Source organism: Leptodactylus fuscus, chromosome 3 (genome assembly GCF_031893055.1).
Source record: "Leptodactylus fuscus isolate aLepFus1 chromosome 3, aLepFus1.hap2, whole genome shotgun sequence".
Taxonomy (NCBI): domain Eukaryota; kingdom Metazoa; phylum Chordata; class Amphibia; order Anura; family Leptodactylidae; genus Leptodactylus; species Leptodactylus fuscus.
The window spans coordinates 34,265,912-34,282,136 of record NC_134267.1 but is presented as its reverse complement, the minus strand read 5'-3'; the positions used below and the strand labels follow the sequence as shown (position 1 = coordinate 34,282,136).

General features: G+C 40.5%; 1 protein-coding gene across 1 annotated transcript; it reads right to left on the bottom strand.

Annotated features, from left to right (window-relative positions):
* Positions 1 to 1,007: 1,007 nt before the first annotated feature.
* LOC142196571 (prokineticin receptor 1-like) lies at positions 1,008 to 9,664 on the bottom strand. The gene is made up of 2 exons (XM_075266539.1): positions 9,152 to 9,664; positions 1,008 to 1,780 (listed from the first exon to the last, which is right to left on the bottom strand). The coding sequence occupies exons 1-2, from the start codon at positions 9,565 to 9,567 to the stop codon at positions 1,084 to 1,086; spliced, it is 1,113 nt and encodes a 370-aa protein (XP_075122640.1). The 5' UTR covers positions 9,568 to 9,664; the 3' UTR covers positions 1,008 to 1,083.
* Between the last annotated feature and the right edge of the window lie 6,561 nt (positions 9,665 to 16,225).

Genomic DNA, 16,225 nt, shown 5'->3' with positions numbered 1-16,225 from the left:
GCAATCAGTTTGGGGGTGGGGAGAGGTGTAAGATAAAAATAAAGCATACTAGCAATTGAGTCTCCATCGTTTCATCTTTTTAAGATGAGTCAAGATCTTAACAAGCGGTTACTTATGTGCACCCATGGACCCTATAGAGCAGGGGTCAGCAACCTTCAGCACTCCAGATGTTGTGAACTCCCAATTCCCAACATGCTCCATTCACTTCCATGGGAGTTCCAACAATAACAGAGCAAGTATGCATGATGGGACTTCTAGTTTTACAATAGCTGGAGTACCACAGGTTGCCCATTCCTGCTATAGACTATAATGGGGTCCACCAGGATTATGTCTGGGTTCCACTGTTTTTAGACTGAAACCAGGAAAGAGAAAAGTCCTCCTTGCAGGACTTTTCTCTCCGCAAATTTTAAGCAAAATCTGGGACAGAGTCTACGGAGACTCAAACGCTAGTATGAACCTAGTATTAACTATACCTGGCAGTCTGTTGTCTGCCGCTGGTTCCATCCTTGTGCCATGGCACTTCACGTGACTGATGACCAATCTCGAACATGTCATGGGTTCCTTACTAGTGGCCATTGACTTCACCAGCACGTGGGACGCAGGACTTCCAACAAGAGTCTGAAGGACACTGATGGTGGACAATGGAGTTCTGAGGACAGGTGAGTATGCTTTTTTGGAATATTACCTATATTATCCTCCACCTCCACCCCCAACTCCTGGACACCACTAAAGCTCTTGACTGTTGAATTTCATACTTTTTTCCTCTTTATGTTACATAGTTTTTATTACATATTTAAGGATGCTTTGTTTTATAGATGATGCTAGCCATCCATAATATGTGTCCTGCTACTTGTAACGTACAACCCATCTGTAGTTCAGAGGTTCTGTCCAGGACTTCATTTCTGATTCAGATCCAAATTTACATTGCATCTGTGAAAGGGCTTTTCATTGTAGAAGAAAGGAACAGGTGAAGGTGACCACCGACCGAGAACTACATTATCATATCAAAGTGAATAGAACAACTAGTAAATGTAATGTTCTGAGTAACGTTATCATTTCCATGAATCTAGTGCTCCAAATACTTTACTTTAACTTGATACAATCAACCTCTTCTGTGATAGGCACCGCGCTAGTCTTGATATCGATCTCGCCACTGCTTTTGCTTCCGTTGTAAGTTGATCTCCATTTCAGAAGCATGATCTTTTTGAAATACTTCATGGTATTATTTTTGACAGTCACAAAGCACATGGTATTTATCATGCTGTTGCTCATGGCAATGCATTCCACAATGTAGAAAGCCGAAAGAAAATGCTTCTCTTTGACAAAAACTGTCGGGAAAAAATCGCGAACAATAGTAAATCCATAGAACGGGGCCCAGCACAAGACGTAAGCCGTGAGGATGCACATCAGCACCAACACTGTTTTTCGTCGACATCTCAGGCGTTTACGGATTTGCTCCGTCTGGAATCCGGGAACTGTTTTAAACCAAAGTTCTCGGGAGATCCTGGCATAGCATAATGTCATGGTTAAAACTGGGCCAACAAACTCGATGGCAAAAATAAAAAGAAAATAGGATTTGTAATAGATCCGTTGGTCAACTGGCCAAATCTGACCACAAAATATCTTTTCTTGATTTTCCACAATGAAGAGAACGGATTCTGTAGCAAAGTAAGCTGAAGGGATGGCTATGAGTAAGGAGATAATCCAGACCAAAGCTATCAGAAATGAGGCAGTTTGATAATTCATCCGAGGTTTTAGAGGGTGTACTATGGCTAAGTACCTGCAAAAAAAAAAACAAAAAAAAAAACAACATTTTTAGGCAAAATCAAAAGGAATACAGAAAACACATATCAGCGCAGTTTTCCTTCCATGTATAGGGATAGATACATCTAAGTTTCAATGTAAGGACCATGCAGACAGTACTATAGAGCTGAGCTTCCGTGACCCTCTGTGCATATGACTGGGGGCTTGTGGTACATAGAAGCATATTTGGTTGATTGTTGACCATGCTCTCCCATAATCATATAGTTGGGTGAAGGTAGGGAACGTATAGAATGTTATGTTGGCTTTGAAAAGTCCCCAAATATCTTCATCTGTTATTACATCCAATATTGTATCTCACTTTAGTGTCAAAAATGGACTATAATCTATTTAGAGGCGTAACTACTGTAGTAGCTGTAGTAGATATAGTACTGTAGTAGATTTCTCTGCATCCCCCATACTCTGGAACTCCCTACCAACACACATAAGACTGACCCCCACAATCACAGGCTTCAAGAAGGCCCTGAAGACTCCCCTATTCAGGAAGGCCTACAACCTCCAATAACACTATCACCGCACTGCCATCTGTACAGTCTCTCCCCTCTCCTTCTGTCTCTATGCCCCCTTCCCTCATAGATTGTAAGCCCTCGCGGGCAGGGCCCTCTACTCCACTGTGCCAGTCGGTCATTGTTAGTATTATATCTACCTGTATATTCTGTGTATTGTATGTAACCCCCAAATGTAAAGCACCATGGAATTAATGGTGCTATATAATAATAATAGTAGCTGCAGTAGCGGCTGCCATAGGACCGACACATTAGGGGGCAAGATGGGCCCTTGATGTGTTTTTTTTTTTTTTTTTTAATAGGCCGTTACCTGCTGGTGTAACTCCAACAGGTAACAGGCACTATCTACTTCCTCATCCTTGCTCCTGCTTGCAACCGTCAGTGCTTCCTCTTCCTCGCCTGCAAACCGCACAAAAAATGCTATCATTATACTTTTCAGACCCCTGAGCATAATGGTCGGAGGGCTAGGAGAGGTGAGAGAACATAAGAAAAACACTGTTACTTACCTCTCCTGGGCTTTGGTCCTACTTGGTGACATGGGCTTGCGTTCTTATGTGTCGGGACATAAGCCCGGCTCACAGGATATCCCATGTGTCATTGAATATGGCCATCATCAGTAGGGAGTGCGCCGGAGCCCAGGAGAGGTAAGTAATACTGTTTTTTATGTTTGTATCCTCCCCTGGGTCACCGATATTACATAGAAAAACTGATACTGTTTTGAAGACAAAGAATAGTCACATCCAATATTAATAGGATTTAGATTTCTTTTTTGCTCATTCCCTTCATTTAGTTTAATGGCAAAATAAACTATTTACATTTTTTAGCTTTTTCCATATCTGTCTGAAAATTAATCTTGGTCTTGAACTACCTGAACCCGAAACAAATCTTGATAGGTTCTCCCATCTCTAGTAATAAGATTGGCCACCTCACCATATCTATAAGTATCTATCAGAAAGGGTCAGCTCATGTTAAAACTTTAGATGGATAGGGGGTCCCATAGTGTCCAAGGCATTAATCCACCACTGAATTACCCAATACGGTAGACGTACGTAATGTTCCTGTAACTTACACGTGAAACTTATCTTATACAATTTAGAGAGGTTGTTCAGCATGAATCATGGAACAATAGTCAATCAAAGGAATATTGTTTGAATAGCACAAAATTAAAGTTTGGGTTTTTTTTAGAGCAAAAGTAAAGCAGTTTTGTAATTGACATTCACTAGAGCTAGTAATCTGCATATTGCTTCATAAAGTATAATCATCCTGATCATTTTCTTGCTTAACATACTGAATAATGCTTCCATTTACCTTCTGGACTTCAATTGCACCTAGTGGTGCAAGGCTCAACTCACTTTAAGGGCCACAGGTCCAACTTCAACACCCAATACGTGTAGGGCGCAGAGGGATTGGAGAGGACAGGGCTGTGGTTGGCCAGGTACTCACACAACATGCGCCTATACTTTTCCTTCCTGGTGACACTAGGCCCCTCAGTATCAGTAGTTTGGCGAGGGGGTGCCATTAACGTGTCCCATTAACGTGTCCCACACCTTGGAGAGTGTTCCCCTGGTGGGTGTGGACCGGACGGCAGTTGTTAGCCTCTTGGAGGAACTCTCCTCTCTGCTGCCAGCGAGGGTTGATGCAAACATTTCCATCATATTCTGCACCAGTTGCTTGTGGCAATACCGGAATGAAGAGACAAGATGTTAATTTTAGACCGGGGTTCGAGGACTGAAAAAATCCAGTATTGGTCGCGCAACAGCCGATGTTCAGGAAGATGTAGGCGTTGCTGGAGGGTTTTCAGGCTAGCAGTGGCTACTGTAGACTTACGAAAGTGAGTGCACAAGCGGCACACTTTCACTAGTAGCTCAGGCACATTGGGGTAGGTTTTTAAAAACCTTTGCACCACCAACTTGGGCCAGGCATGGAAAGTGTTTTGAGTCTGGCAAGCTCCAGAGCCACTACCAGGTTATAGCCATTATCACGCATGGCCATGCCTGGGCCCAGGTGCATTGGCGAAAACCACATTGCCGTCTCCTCTAGGATGGCATCCCTAACCTCGGGGGCAGTGTGTTCTCTGTCGCACAAGCTGATGAGCTTCAGCACAACCTGCTGACGTCTCCCCACGCCATTGTTGCAGCATTTCCAGCTCGCAGCTGGGGTCGATGTTATAGCAAAATGAATGAATAAGTAGAGGTTTAATAATTATATAGAAAAGAAAGCTGCAAAAAATTGGTTGGGGGGTTGGTTGGGTGTGTTCGTGATTATATAGGTTGCTAACCAATCGAAACTTATTATATCTGTCGGCCCAAGAAGTTGCAAACGTCTTGGCAGTACGTCTGGTCTTAATGGCAGGAGGAAACTTTTTCACCCCTGATCCCTCCTGACATTACTTGTATACACATATACCCAGGGCCGGCTCCAGGTTTTTATGGGCCCTTGGGCGACAGAGCCTCAGTGGGCCCCCTTGTAAAGGAGGTGGGGGAGTCGAGACACTGTGCGTTGCAGATGAAGAGAGTGATGTCATGCAGGAGTGTGGCGCCGCTGCAAATTTAGCTCCACCCACTTTTATGTTGATTCCACCCATTCTCATTCATTATGTGCTCCCACACAGTATAATCCTCCTACAGTCACCTGTAAATTATATGCCCCCCCTCCATCTCTCCCCCAGTTTCATATACACCCTTCCTCTGTCCCCAGTTTCATGTCCCCCCTCCATCTCGTTCTCCCCCTTCATCTGCCCACAGTTTCATGTCCCCCGTCTCTGCCCCAGTGTCATGCCGTTCCCCCCCTCCCCTTCATTTGCCCCTTCAGTTTCATTGGGCCCCCTCCATCTCTGTCCCCAGCTCCATGCCGTTCTCTCCCCACCCCCTCCATCTGCCCCAGTGTCATGCTGTTCTCCCCCCCTCCATCTGCCCCAGTGTCATGCTGTTCTCCCCCCCTCCATCTGCCCCAGTGTCATGCTGTTCCCCCCTCCCCTTCATTTGCCCCTCAGTTTCTTTGGGCCCCCTCCATCTCTGTCCCCAGTTTCATGCCGTTCTCTCCCCACCCCCTTCATGTTCTCCAGTGTCATGCCGTTCCCCCCCCTCCCCTTCATTTGCCCCCCAGTTTCATGGGCCTTCATTATGTTTCACCTTAATATGTAATACAAAACAAACACTTACACTCACCTTCTATCACTCACCTTCCCTCGTTCCCCCGACGCTCCTCTCTCTCTCCCTCCAATCACATACGCGATGCAGGAGCTGTGAGATCAGCTCCTGCTTAGCTCCGGCCCGGCTTGCGTGTGTAGGCGTGATGCGATGACGTCATCGCCCCTACACACACAAGCCGGGCCGGAGCTTTAAAGCAGGAGCTGATCTCGCAGCTCCTGCATCACGTATGTATTCCAGCTCATCGGCGGACGGACGCCGATGAGCTGAAATTGTGACAGGCAAGTGCCGGGGGGCCCCCAGAGGCTCTGTGGGCTCCGGCACTTGCCCGACTATGCCGTGCGCTGACACCGGCCCTGCATATACCAATGTAATAGACTGATGGCACATGCATAAACAATACATTCAAAAAGGATTTATAGATGATCAATATAATTCAGTAATGATACATACACAAATGGGATTCTTTCCTTACAGATATATACTTGTTAAAGTTGGTGAAAGAGATTTAGGCAGTCAGGCGCCCCCCCCCCCTTCATATTATAGTCCGCCACCACCATGCATTTTATATAAAAATGCTCAATTCTTATTATAATTCTAAACTTATAGAGAAATAAAGTATTGTGTTGTCTTGGCTGTCATCTTAAAGCATTGCAGTATGATGTCTTGTCACTGAGAAATCCAATATCTGTCATATATTGTCAACAGGTGGCACCACCTGCTATGGCACCTTAGAGGTGTAATGACAGCTAATAGTAATGATGGAAGTCTATCTCGTCTTTGAGGAAACATATTAACCAGCGGGATACAACTGAATGATATTTCACTTTTTGTATGCATTTACATAAGCTGCACTACCAAAAATAGATAAGAACCCTTTCTTATGGGTAGTTTCAGTCATTTCCACCATTCATTGCTAGCAAATGCATAAAATCGAATTTACAGCCATGCGATTCATTGTTCGGAAGGGTTTATTGGCTTTCACAATTAAACTTTTATTGGTTGACAACAGACAAACAAGTCAGTATAAATTCAGCAGCCAGCTGGGTGCCGGGCCTTACTGCTCACGGTCAGTGGTGACCAAACTGATGAAAGATACCAGTCCTCATCACTATGTTCCAAAATCTAGTGGAAGAATATTAGAATATTATAGTAGCCAGATGGGTGCGATGACTTGGTGTCCACATGGCTTTGGTCATGTAGTATATTTGTATGTGTCCTCCTAGCCTATTGGTTGTCTTAGGGGACATTCACACTTGCGCCCGTGTCCGCCCATTGGATTTCCATCCTAAGCCCCAGAAAATCTGCACAGTGGACGGCTCACTGGCAGCTGGTTTTAAAACCCATTCATTTGAATGGGGTTTTAAAGCAAACCGCTGGTGCCCGTATGCAGCCTCTCCGCGGGGAAACCTTTTTTTTTTTGGACAGAGACAAAGTCCTGCATGTTCCACTTTGTGTACGTGCAAAAAAGAACAGTTTTGCCGTGGAGAGGCTGCACCACGGGCACCAGCGGTTTGCTTTCAAATCCCATTCAAATTAATGCCAGTGAGCGGTCCACTATGCAGTTTTTCTGGGGCTTAGGATGGAAACCCCATGGACGGACATGGGCGCAAGTGGGAACACCGCAATATAGATGTACCTGTTCTACCGTTCCTGCCCTGTTGGTTGCACACGTCCACATATTGGTATCATAAGTCAAGTAGCTTATCTAAACATATTTTGGAAGAATTAAAACTGGTGTATAGAGATGAGCGAGTACTGTTCGGATCAGCCGATCCGAACAGCACGCTCGCATAGAAATGAATGGACGTAGCCGGCACACGGGGGGTTAAGCGGCCGGCCGACGTCAAAGCGGATGTACCAGGTGCTTCCATTCATTTCTATGGAACGTGCTGTTCGGATCGGCTGATCTGAACAGTACTCGCTCATCTCTACTGGTGTATTGTACTCATAAATGGCCCGACTGGGAAACTGGACATTTAGGAAGAGGCTTTAACCTCGTCATGAATCCGTCTTACGTCTCTGCCAGAATGGAAATTTACGTCAGGTAGGAACTGGTGTGGATTTCCATCATAATCTATTCCAGAATTATAATGAATTAGTCTTGCCTCAGCCCACTCCGACCCTTGCCCTGCGTTCGCCCATTGTGGCAGACATGGCGTAGATCGAGGTTGTAGCACATATTTGGCGCAAGAAAGAAAACCGATATTAGGGGAATAATGAATTTCACCAAATATGTTAGTATATCACAAATTATTATGCTAATTATTCTATTGGTGTCTATGTGTGACCACCCAATGGGGAAAGAGAATTGTAGCCTTTCAAGGCTGAATCCTCAATAAAACTGCAGATCAGATAAGTGTGAACACGTGTGTAGGTTACGTAGTTGTGCAGTTATAAGGTACACAGGCATTCCCAGATCACACTGCCCTCTCCTGTTCACGTTCCGTTCCTGCTTCTTATACACTGACAGGAGGAGTTGCAGTGTTCACATTCCATTATTGATTTTTGCTTAAGTTCCTGAGAGACGTTATCCTTTTACCAGCTGGTAAACTTTTTCAAATTGATCAGCCCAGTCTACTTTTTTGCAGTATACCACCATACACTGATATGACAGAGGTCAAAGAACACTCTTTTGGCCTCTATTGGGTCAATGGTGAATTATGGGCAGATTCGGCAATAGCCAGTAATGTGACGTGAACATAGCTTAATCTGAGCTTGGATAGTAGGATAGTTTTTGTTTGCGCTTAAGTGACTTCTAAACTGAACTACTGTATACTATACCAGGGGGGTACCTACGGGGCTAGCCTCGGTAGTGGTTGCCACAGGGCCCAAGAAATGTATTTATTTATTTTTTAATAGGCCGTTACCTGCTGGATTAACTCCAGGAGGTAATGGGCCCTATGTACTTACCGATCCTCGCTCCTGCTTGCGGGAAGCAGAGGTGGCTGTAATCAGTAGAGGGGATCATTAAGTGAGACAATGGGCCGTGAACCCCACAAACACCGCTATCATTATACTTGGGGGGTCTTTTCAGACCCCAGGGTATGATGATCGGTGGGCTAGGAGAGGTGAAGGAACATAGAAAACAATGTTACTTACCTCTCCTGGGCTCAAACAGGCTACGGGCCTATTTGATGACGTCCCAGACGTCATGTGAGCCAGGCTTGGGTCATTATGCGTCGCGACGCAGGCCTGGCTCACGTGACATCTGGTCCATCATTGAATATGGCCGAAATCAGTGGGGAATGTGCCAGAGCCCAGGATAGGTAAGTAACAGTGTTTTTTATGTTTGTATCCTCCCCTCGGTCTCCGATCATTATACTCTGGGTTCACTTTGGGGCCCAGCCATTCCTAGTTACGCCGCTGTACTATACCATGTATGGCTTGATACAGGATGCAGTTTACAATACCTGCAGAATCATATATGTATAGTCAGGGTCATATACTGTAATTCTATAGCTGTTGTGAGTTGCCATTGAAGTAAAATGCACCTATATTTTAATATGTAGGGAAACTTGGAGAGACAGTACTTTGTTGGGGTCCTATTAGTTGCACACATAATAAAATGAGCACAGATGAGTATTTTTTTTGCAATAGCTAATACATTTTTCCCATTTTCATCTACAATTTGCATATGTAAAGTTTGTAGATTTTAGTTTGGACAGCACTTACCTGTCAACAGCTATTGCCAGTAGAGCATTCGTGGAGACGTAGAGTGAAACAGTCCTTAGGTAATTGACGGAGGCACAAAGGATGTGACCATGCTCCCAAGAAAGCTGCTTTATAACATAGTAGTCCATTTCAAAAGGACAGCAAACTATGGCCACAATGAAATCAGAAATGGCCAGGTTGGCTATTAGAAGGTTGGTTAGATTTCGGAGCTTCTTGTATCTTGCCAACGCTGCAATAAATATGAAGTTCCCAATGCCACAAATCAGCATGATGCAGACCAGAGCCACGCCAATGACGATTTTTGCAGCGTAAAAAGTCCTAGTTTTGGTGACATCATCATCATCTAATTCATAGTCACTGTAGTTGTAGTCTGGCAGGGAGGTTAAGTTTTTGGTGTAGTCGATAGTGAGCGACATGGTGAGAGTAACACTTAGTATAGAGAGAATTGGCTGAGGAAGACACACACGTCGCCTCTTCTACTAAGAAGAAAAATGGTCAGGAGTAGTCTTGAGATTCCAGATCATATCTTTATTGAAGAATGTCATAGGCAATACCAGTCAGATGGGTTCTGATCCAAAACTGATCTGTAACCAAAACAGAAAGCGATAACTTATTATATTTATTAACTATATTCTGAATATAAAAGCAGAAATATTTTCAAGCAAGTCATAGTGATCTCATAATACCTTATGTCTAAAATAGCCCCTCAGTCACCATAGTCTGGTGTCTCCAACTTTTTTACTAGTTTGTTTGTCAGGTCTCTTAATTGTGGGGCAAATTGTAGTTTATTGGTAGCAATGTTTGGTAGTGCAATGCAGTATTGACGTATGTCCATAGATATGTTAGATAAGCAAGACATCTGGAGGACAAGGTTCAGTTCTGTCTTTACACAGTGAATGAAGAGGGGAGGAGTAGATTCTCCTCATAGCCTGCATACATGTGTCTGCAAACCATTGCTCGGTGCAAAGGCTTGACAATTCTGCAAATCTCACAACTTGCAATATAAGAATAGTCTATTTATGTACTTGTATCTACTTTTGGCAGAGGGGATATTATTAAAAGACATCACGTATCTTTCCTGACTGTGTTTTAGCTTCTTTGCTGCATGTATTTGCCATGTATTTGCAGTCCAGTGTTCGGTGATCTCTTATATTATGGTCATTTGGGCTTTGCTCAGCTATTTATTTGCTATTGTATAGCTTTTCTTGGCAGAATGGCTACATACAGACACATTTGACGTAAGTAATGGTAAAACCTAGTTATCAATTTACTCATAGATATTCAAGAGGAATAACAGAGGAACAGTGCAACACAGAGCTACGAGACAACACGGAGTTACGAGACAACTCAGAGTTACGAGACAACACAGAGCTACGAGACAACAGAGTTACGAGAGCTGCTCCAGAATTATTTTGTGCCAAGACACAAATGCGGTTTCTTTTTATAGACACTTAAATAAATAAGAGTGAATTTAGTAATATAATAAATCATTGCTGCGCACTGTGTCTGGTAACGAAATATAACACAGGACTGTATTTCTAAGAGAATCTTGTTATAACTGGGATAAATCTGAATTAAAAGTACAGGGCCTATGAACATTTCATTCCCAATCCCTCTAACATGGGACAAGACTGCCAAGTAAGCTGTTTCTGTACAGGAGACACCTGCAGATTGTGCTTTTGGCACAAATCAATAGTTTTGGGAGGGAGGATTCACACAAGCTTATTACTTCTTCTATTGTTCCCAGACAGGATTGATAGAGTTCAGTTTACTGCAGAGGAACCTAATAAATACAATTGTCAGTGTGATGTCTGTATCTGGAATGGGGGAACAACAACTACAGAAAAGCTCCACAACTGTAAGAACGAATAGAGAAGATTGGAAACCGGAAAAGGAAAAAAATAATACTACTGCCACTATTATTATTACTACTGCCACTATTATTATTACTACTGCTACTATTATTATTACTACTGCTACTATTATTATTACTACTGCGATTACTACTACTACTTCTGCTACAGAGACTATTGCTACTATTACTATTACTACTACAGCCACTATTACTACTGCTGCTACTATTACTCCTTTTACTTTTACTGCTACAGACACTATTACTACTGCTACTACTACTACTACTACAGTCACTATTACTACTGTTACTATAACTACTACAGCCACTATTAGTACTACTACTACTGCTGCTACTACTATTACTACTACTACAGTCACTACTACTACTATAACTACTACAGCCACTATTACTACTGCTACTACTACTACAGTCACTACTACTACTATAACTACTACAGCCACTATTACTACTGCTACTACTACTACAGTCACTACTACTACTATAACTACTACAGCCACTATTACTACTACTACTACAGTCACTACTACTACTATAACTACTACAGCCACTATTACTACTGCTACTACTACTACAGTCACTACTACTACTATAACTACTACAGCCACTATTACTACTGCTACTACTACTACTACTACTACTACTACAGTCTTTACTACTACTACTACTATTACTACTACAGTCATTATTACTACTACTATTATTACTACTGCTAATATTACTAAAACTACAGACACGTTTACTACTACTATTAATAATGCTACTAATACTACAGCCATGGACACATACTAGGTTTGAGAAAGCACGTGTGTTGGTGCGAAATGGCTGTTGCCCACGCCATTGTATGTCGCATCTCCCTCCCTGTATTGTTTTTACGATATGCTTCAATAAAAGGTATTTTTTTTTAGGAAAAAAGAAAAATTTCTTAAATTGGGTGAGTGCCCCGTTTCTTTCTTTCCTAAAAGTTTTATCCTCTTGTACTTTATGGGATGTTGTGCACCACCCTGAAGATTTTCTTCGTGACTACATTTACGAATATATTGTTTGGACTTCAAGGTTCTGCATGATAGTGCCACTTTATTTCTCCAGAACTGACTATTACTACTACTATTACTACAGCTACAATTATTACTACTATTTCTACGGCAACTATTACAGCCACTATTACTACTAGTACTAAAACTACAGCCACTATTACTACTACTAAATCCAGTATTACTACTACTGCTATTACTACTACTACTACAGATACTATTACTACAGTTAATATTACTAAAATTACAGCCACTATTACTACTACTATTACTAATGCTACTATTACTACTTCTTCAACCACTATTACCACTATTAATGCTGCCACTATTACTACTACAAACACTATTACTATGACTATTGCTAATATTACTACTACTACAGCCACTATTATTACTAATGCTACTACTATTACTAAAACCACTATTACTACTATTACTATTGCTACTATTACTAATACCACAGTCACTATTACTACTATTATACTACTATTAATTATAATAAAATACTTAAAAAATCTAAACCATCAGATCTGTAATAGTAATTAAATAACATAATTTTAGAACTTAATGGTAAACCGAGTATCACTGCCATAACAAAAACTGTAAGCATTTAAAACAATGAAGGCTAAATGAGCAGATAGATAGATAGATAGATAGATAGATAGATAGATAGATAGATAGATAGACAGATAGATAGATACTAGATACACAATAGATTGATTATAATCAATAGGGTCTGTCAGACTCTGTGTGTAACTGCTTTATTTGTGGTTCGCCATTCCTTTGTTCTGGTCCTCCAATGGACCAGAACAACAGTCAGGCAACTCTGGGAAAACCTAGCCTAAGGGTAAGGGGGAATTTCTTTCATCAGAAGATAAAATAGTGTAATCTCACTTTAAGGACTGTGAATCTGTGGAATAGCCTACCCAGAGCTGATCACAGCAGCAACAGCCAACAGCTTCAAAAATGGCTTTTTTGAATTTTTGAGTTTTAGTGTTTACTTGTTTCTGTGATGATTTTATATATGAAGGATTTTTCCTGTTGTTTTTAGGGACAATTTACATAATTTTGTTGCCTTTTCACCATGAGCGTAAAATTTAACTTAGGAGACTTGTAAAATCTTAGCGGCTTTCATATTTAAAGAGGTTTATTGAGACTATGATATTGATTGCTGTGACCTCTTCACTACTTATCAAGCAGAGTGCCATACTTTTTAAAGTGGCTATGATTGGTATTGCAGATCAGCCCCATTTATTTGAATGTGACCGTTCTGCAGAATAAGCATGTGAGTAATGGATGTGATGTCTCTGGCCTGAGAAGAGGAAGTGGAGCTCATTATCATGATCCTGGACAACCCCTTTAATACATTTTTAAAGTGGACTTCCGCTCTCTGTTTTAGCGGTTTGCCTGCAGTCTCTTCTTCTCATTTTCCTGAATTCTTCAGCATGCTGGTGGGCGGGTTTTGGCTGTTTGATGGACAGGACTTTATTAAGTACCTCAGAAATCTAATGTAAATATAGACCAAATGATATGCACAGTAAATGTATATTACATTACACTTGTTTGTATAGAACAGTTAACATGCTTCTACAGAGAACAGACTCAGTGTTATCTGTTTGTTTAAATAAAGAGATATTGTATATATTTACAGTCAAAGACTTTATCTGAAAACTGCAATTAGCTGACCTGATTGTCCTGATGGCAGAGCTGTACATAACAGTAGAGAACTCAGCCCCTCTAGAGAGCAGTTACTCGCATCATCCGTTCTGTATTATCAGATAAAGTTTGCACACTAAGGGAACTCTGTGTAAACAATGGGTGAATAATCTAACATAGCAGGCAAACAAAGAAGCATTGCTAAAGAAATGTATATAGAAAAAACTCTGGAATTTACATAAGTAACAGTATAGAAAGGATCCTTTAAGGTAGACAACTGATTAATTTTTAATCCTTTGCAAGCATTTGTACAATTTGTGAGATATTCTAAGTGCCGAATGTTATTTCTAGTCATGGGCACTATGGGATGAAAGCTTTGTGTGTTTTCCATGGGAGGGTGGGAGACAGCTGTGGATGTTGTTAGTTTTGTAGTCGGATTTTTAAGTATCATTCATCCACCAGCACCAATATCCCTTTGGAATATTGTTTAATAGGAGGGTACTAAAGACAGGGGTGTATCAGATAGTAGGGTAATACCTGTAGCAGCATTTTGTATGGAACAGTAATTCAGTCTGTAGAATGTTTGGTGGGCAGTAAATAATATGAGAAATCAATGTCTGAAGAAGAGTATAAAAATCTCCAGGGGTCCGTGACATGTACATTATAGAGGGCTTTGAATCTCTGCAGCATATGAAGTATTACAGGGCTATAGAGTTAGACAGGTAGATCGATCAATAGAGTTAATAGATGGATATATAGATAAATACATAGAAATATGGATGGATGAATAGATAGATAGATAGATAGATAGATAGATAGATAGATAGATAGGATATAGATAGATAGGATATAGATAGATAGATAGATAGATAGATAGGAGATAGATAGATAGATAGATAGATAGATAGATAGATAGATAGATAGGAGATAGATAGATAGATAGATAGATAGATAGGATATAGATAGATAGGATATAGATAGATAGATAGATAGATAGATAGATAGAAGATAGATAGATAGATAGATAGGAGATAGATAGATAGATAGATAGATAGATAGATAGATAGATAGATAGATATGAGATAGATGATAGATAGATAGATAGATAGATAGATAGATAGATAGGTAGATAGATAGATAGATAGATAGATAGATAGATAGATAGATAGAAGATAGATAGATAGATAGATAGATAGATAGATAGATAGATACTGTGGATGGATGGATGAATAGATAGATATTAGTATATTTGTAGATATTTGTAGATAGATAGATTTGACATAGACAGATCACATCAGTTACAAAAGTATAAGACTAATAGATAAATACTACCGCCTGATTCTTCATAAACCCTGGAGCCCCCTGTGTGATCTTCTGATATACAGAAGGAAGGATTGGTACATGAACTCTATATAATTTGTACATTATAACAATGCAGCAGATTACATCGAGTGAATGTTAAGCGCGATGTCCTATGTAATGTCTTGGTAACATAACTGAATTAGAGCTAAGAACTGTAGCACTTAGAAACCTCAAATAGCTTTTCCCGCAGGCGATACATTTTATGTTGGAACAGAATAGGTACACTTTAATGGTGTTCAGTTGTCACAGTCAGTACACAGTGTTGAGTTGTACGGTATAGTCCTATTAATATAATATGTACTAGTACAGTCTATGGATTAAGTAGACAGGTAAAATTATGTACACAATCAAATGTTAACTCAATAGACCTGAAATCCACAGTAGGTATAGGAGACATCCCCGGCTAGGTCCTACAAGTCTATATGTAGCAGTAATACAATAATAATGAAAGGGGGATACATTAGGATAGTATAGAAAGTATAGAAAGTACAGTATACAGAGCTGAACTGTAAATGTCATGCAGTAAAGGATATACTGTAGCAATGGAAATGTACTGGAGTCAGAGCTGCAGGTGTTTCTTACTGTTTTTCTTTTCCTTTATAAAGGTGTAGCAGAGAACAGTTTGCTATATGGCACAATGCAAAGTAATGTTGTATTGTAAGTAATAGTGTATTGTATTCAGTGTTTTCCTATCTATCTATCTATCTATCTATCTATCTATCTATCTATCTATCTATCTATCTATCTATCTCCCTATCTATCTATTCTATCTATCTCCTATCTATCTATCTATCTATCTATCTATCTATCTATCTATCTATCTATCTATCTATCTATAATCTATCTATCTCTATATCACGTCTTTCCATCCATCAGTCTAATATCTATCAGTTTCATCTATCTTTCTATCTATTTATATATCCATCTTTATAAATCAACAGGTACAGCATATACGAAATATATGAGATTGTGTTAAAGTACTTAGGAAAAATAATCAACCTATCACACTGTGGTATATTTGCTTTTATGGAAGACTAAAGATACATTCACTAATTTTTTTAAAATTAGACCTTTTTTAATGAGGAAAAAAGTGATAAACAACAAAGAAACTCTTCTTTTGCAAATTAACTTCATCTATCTATCCATCTA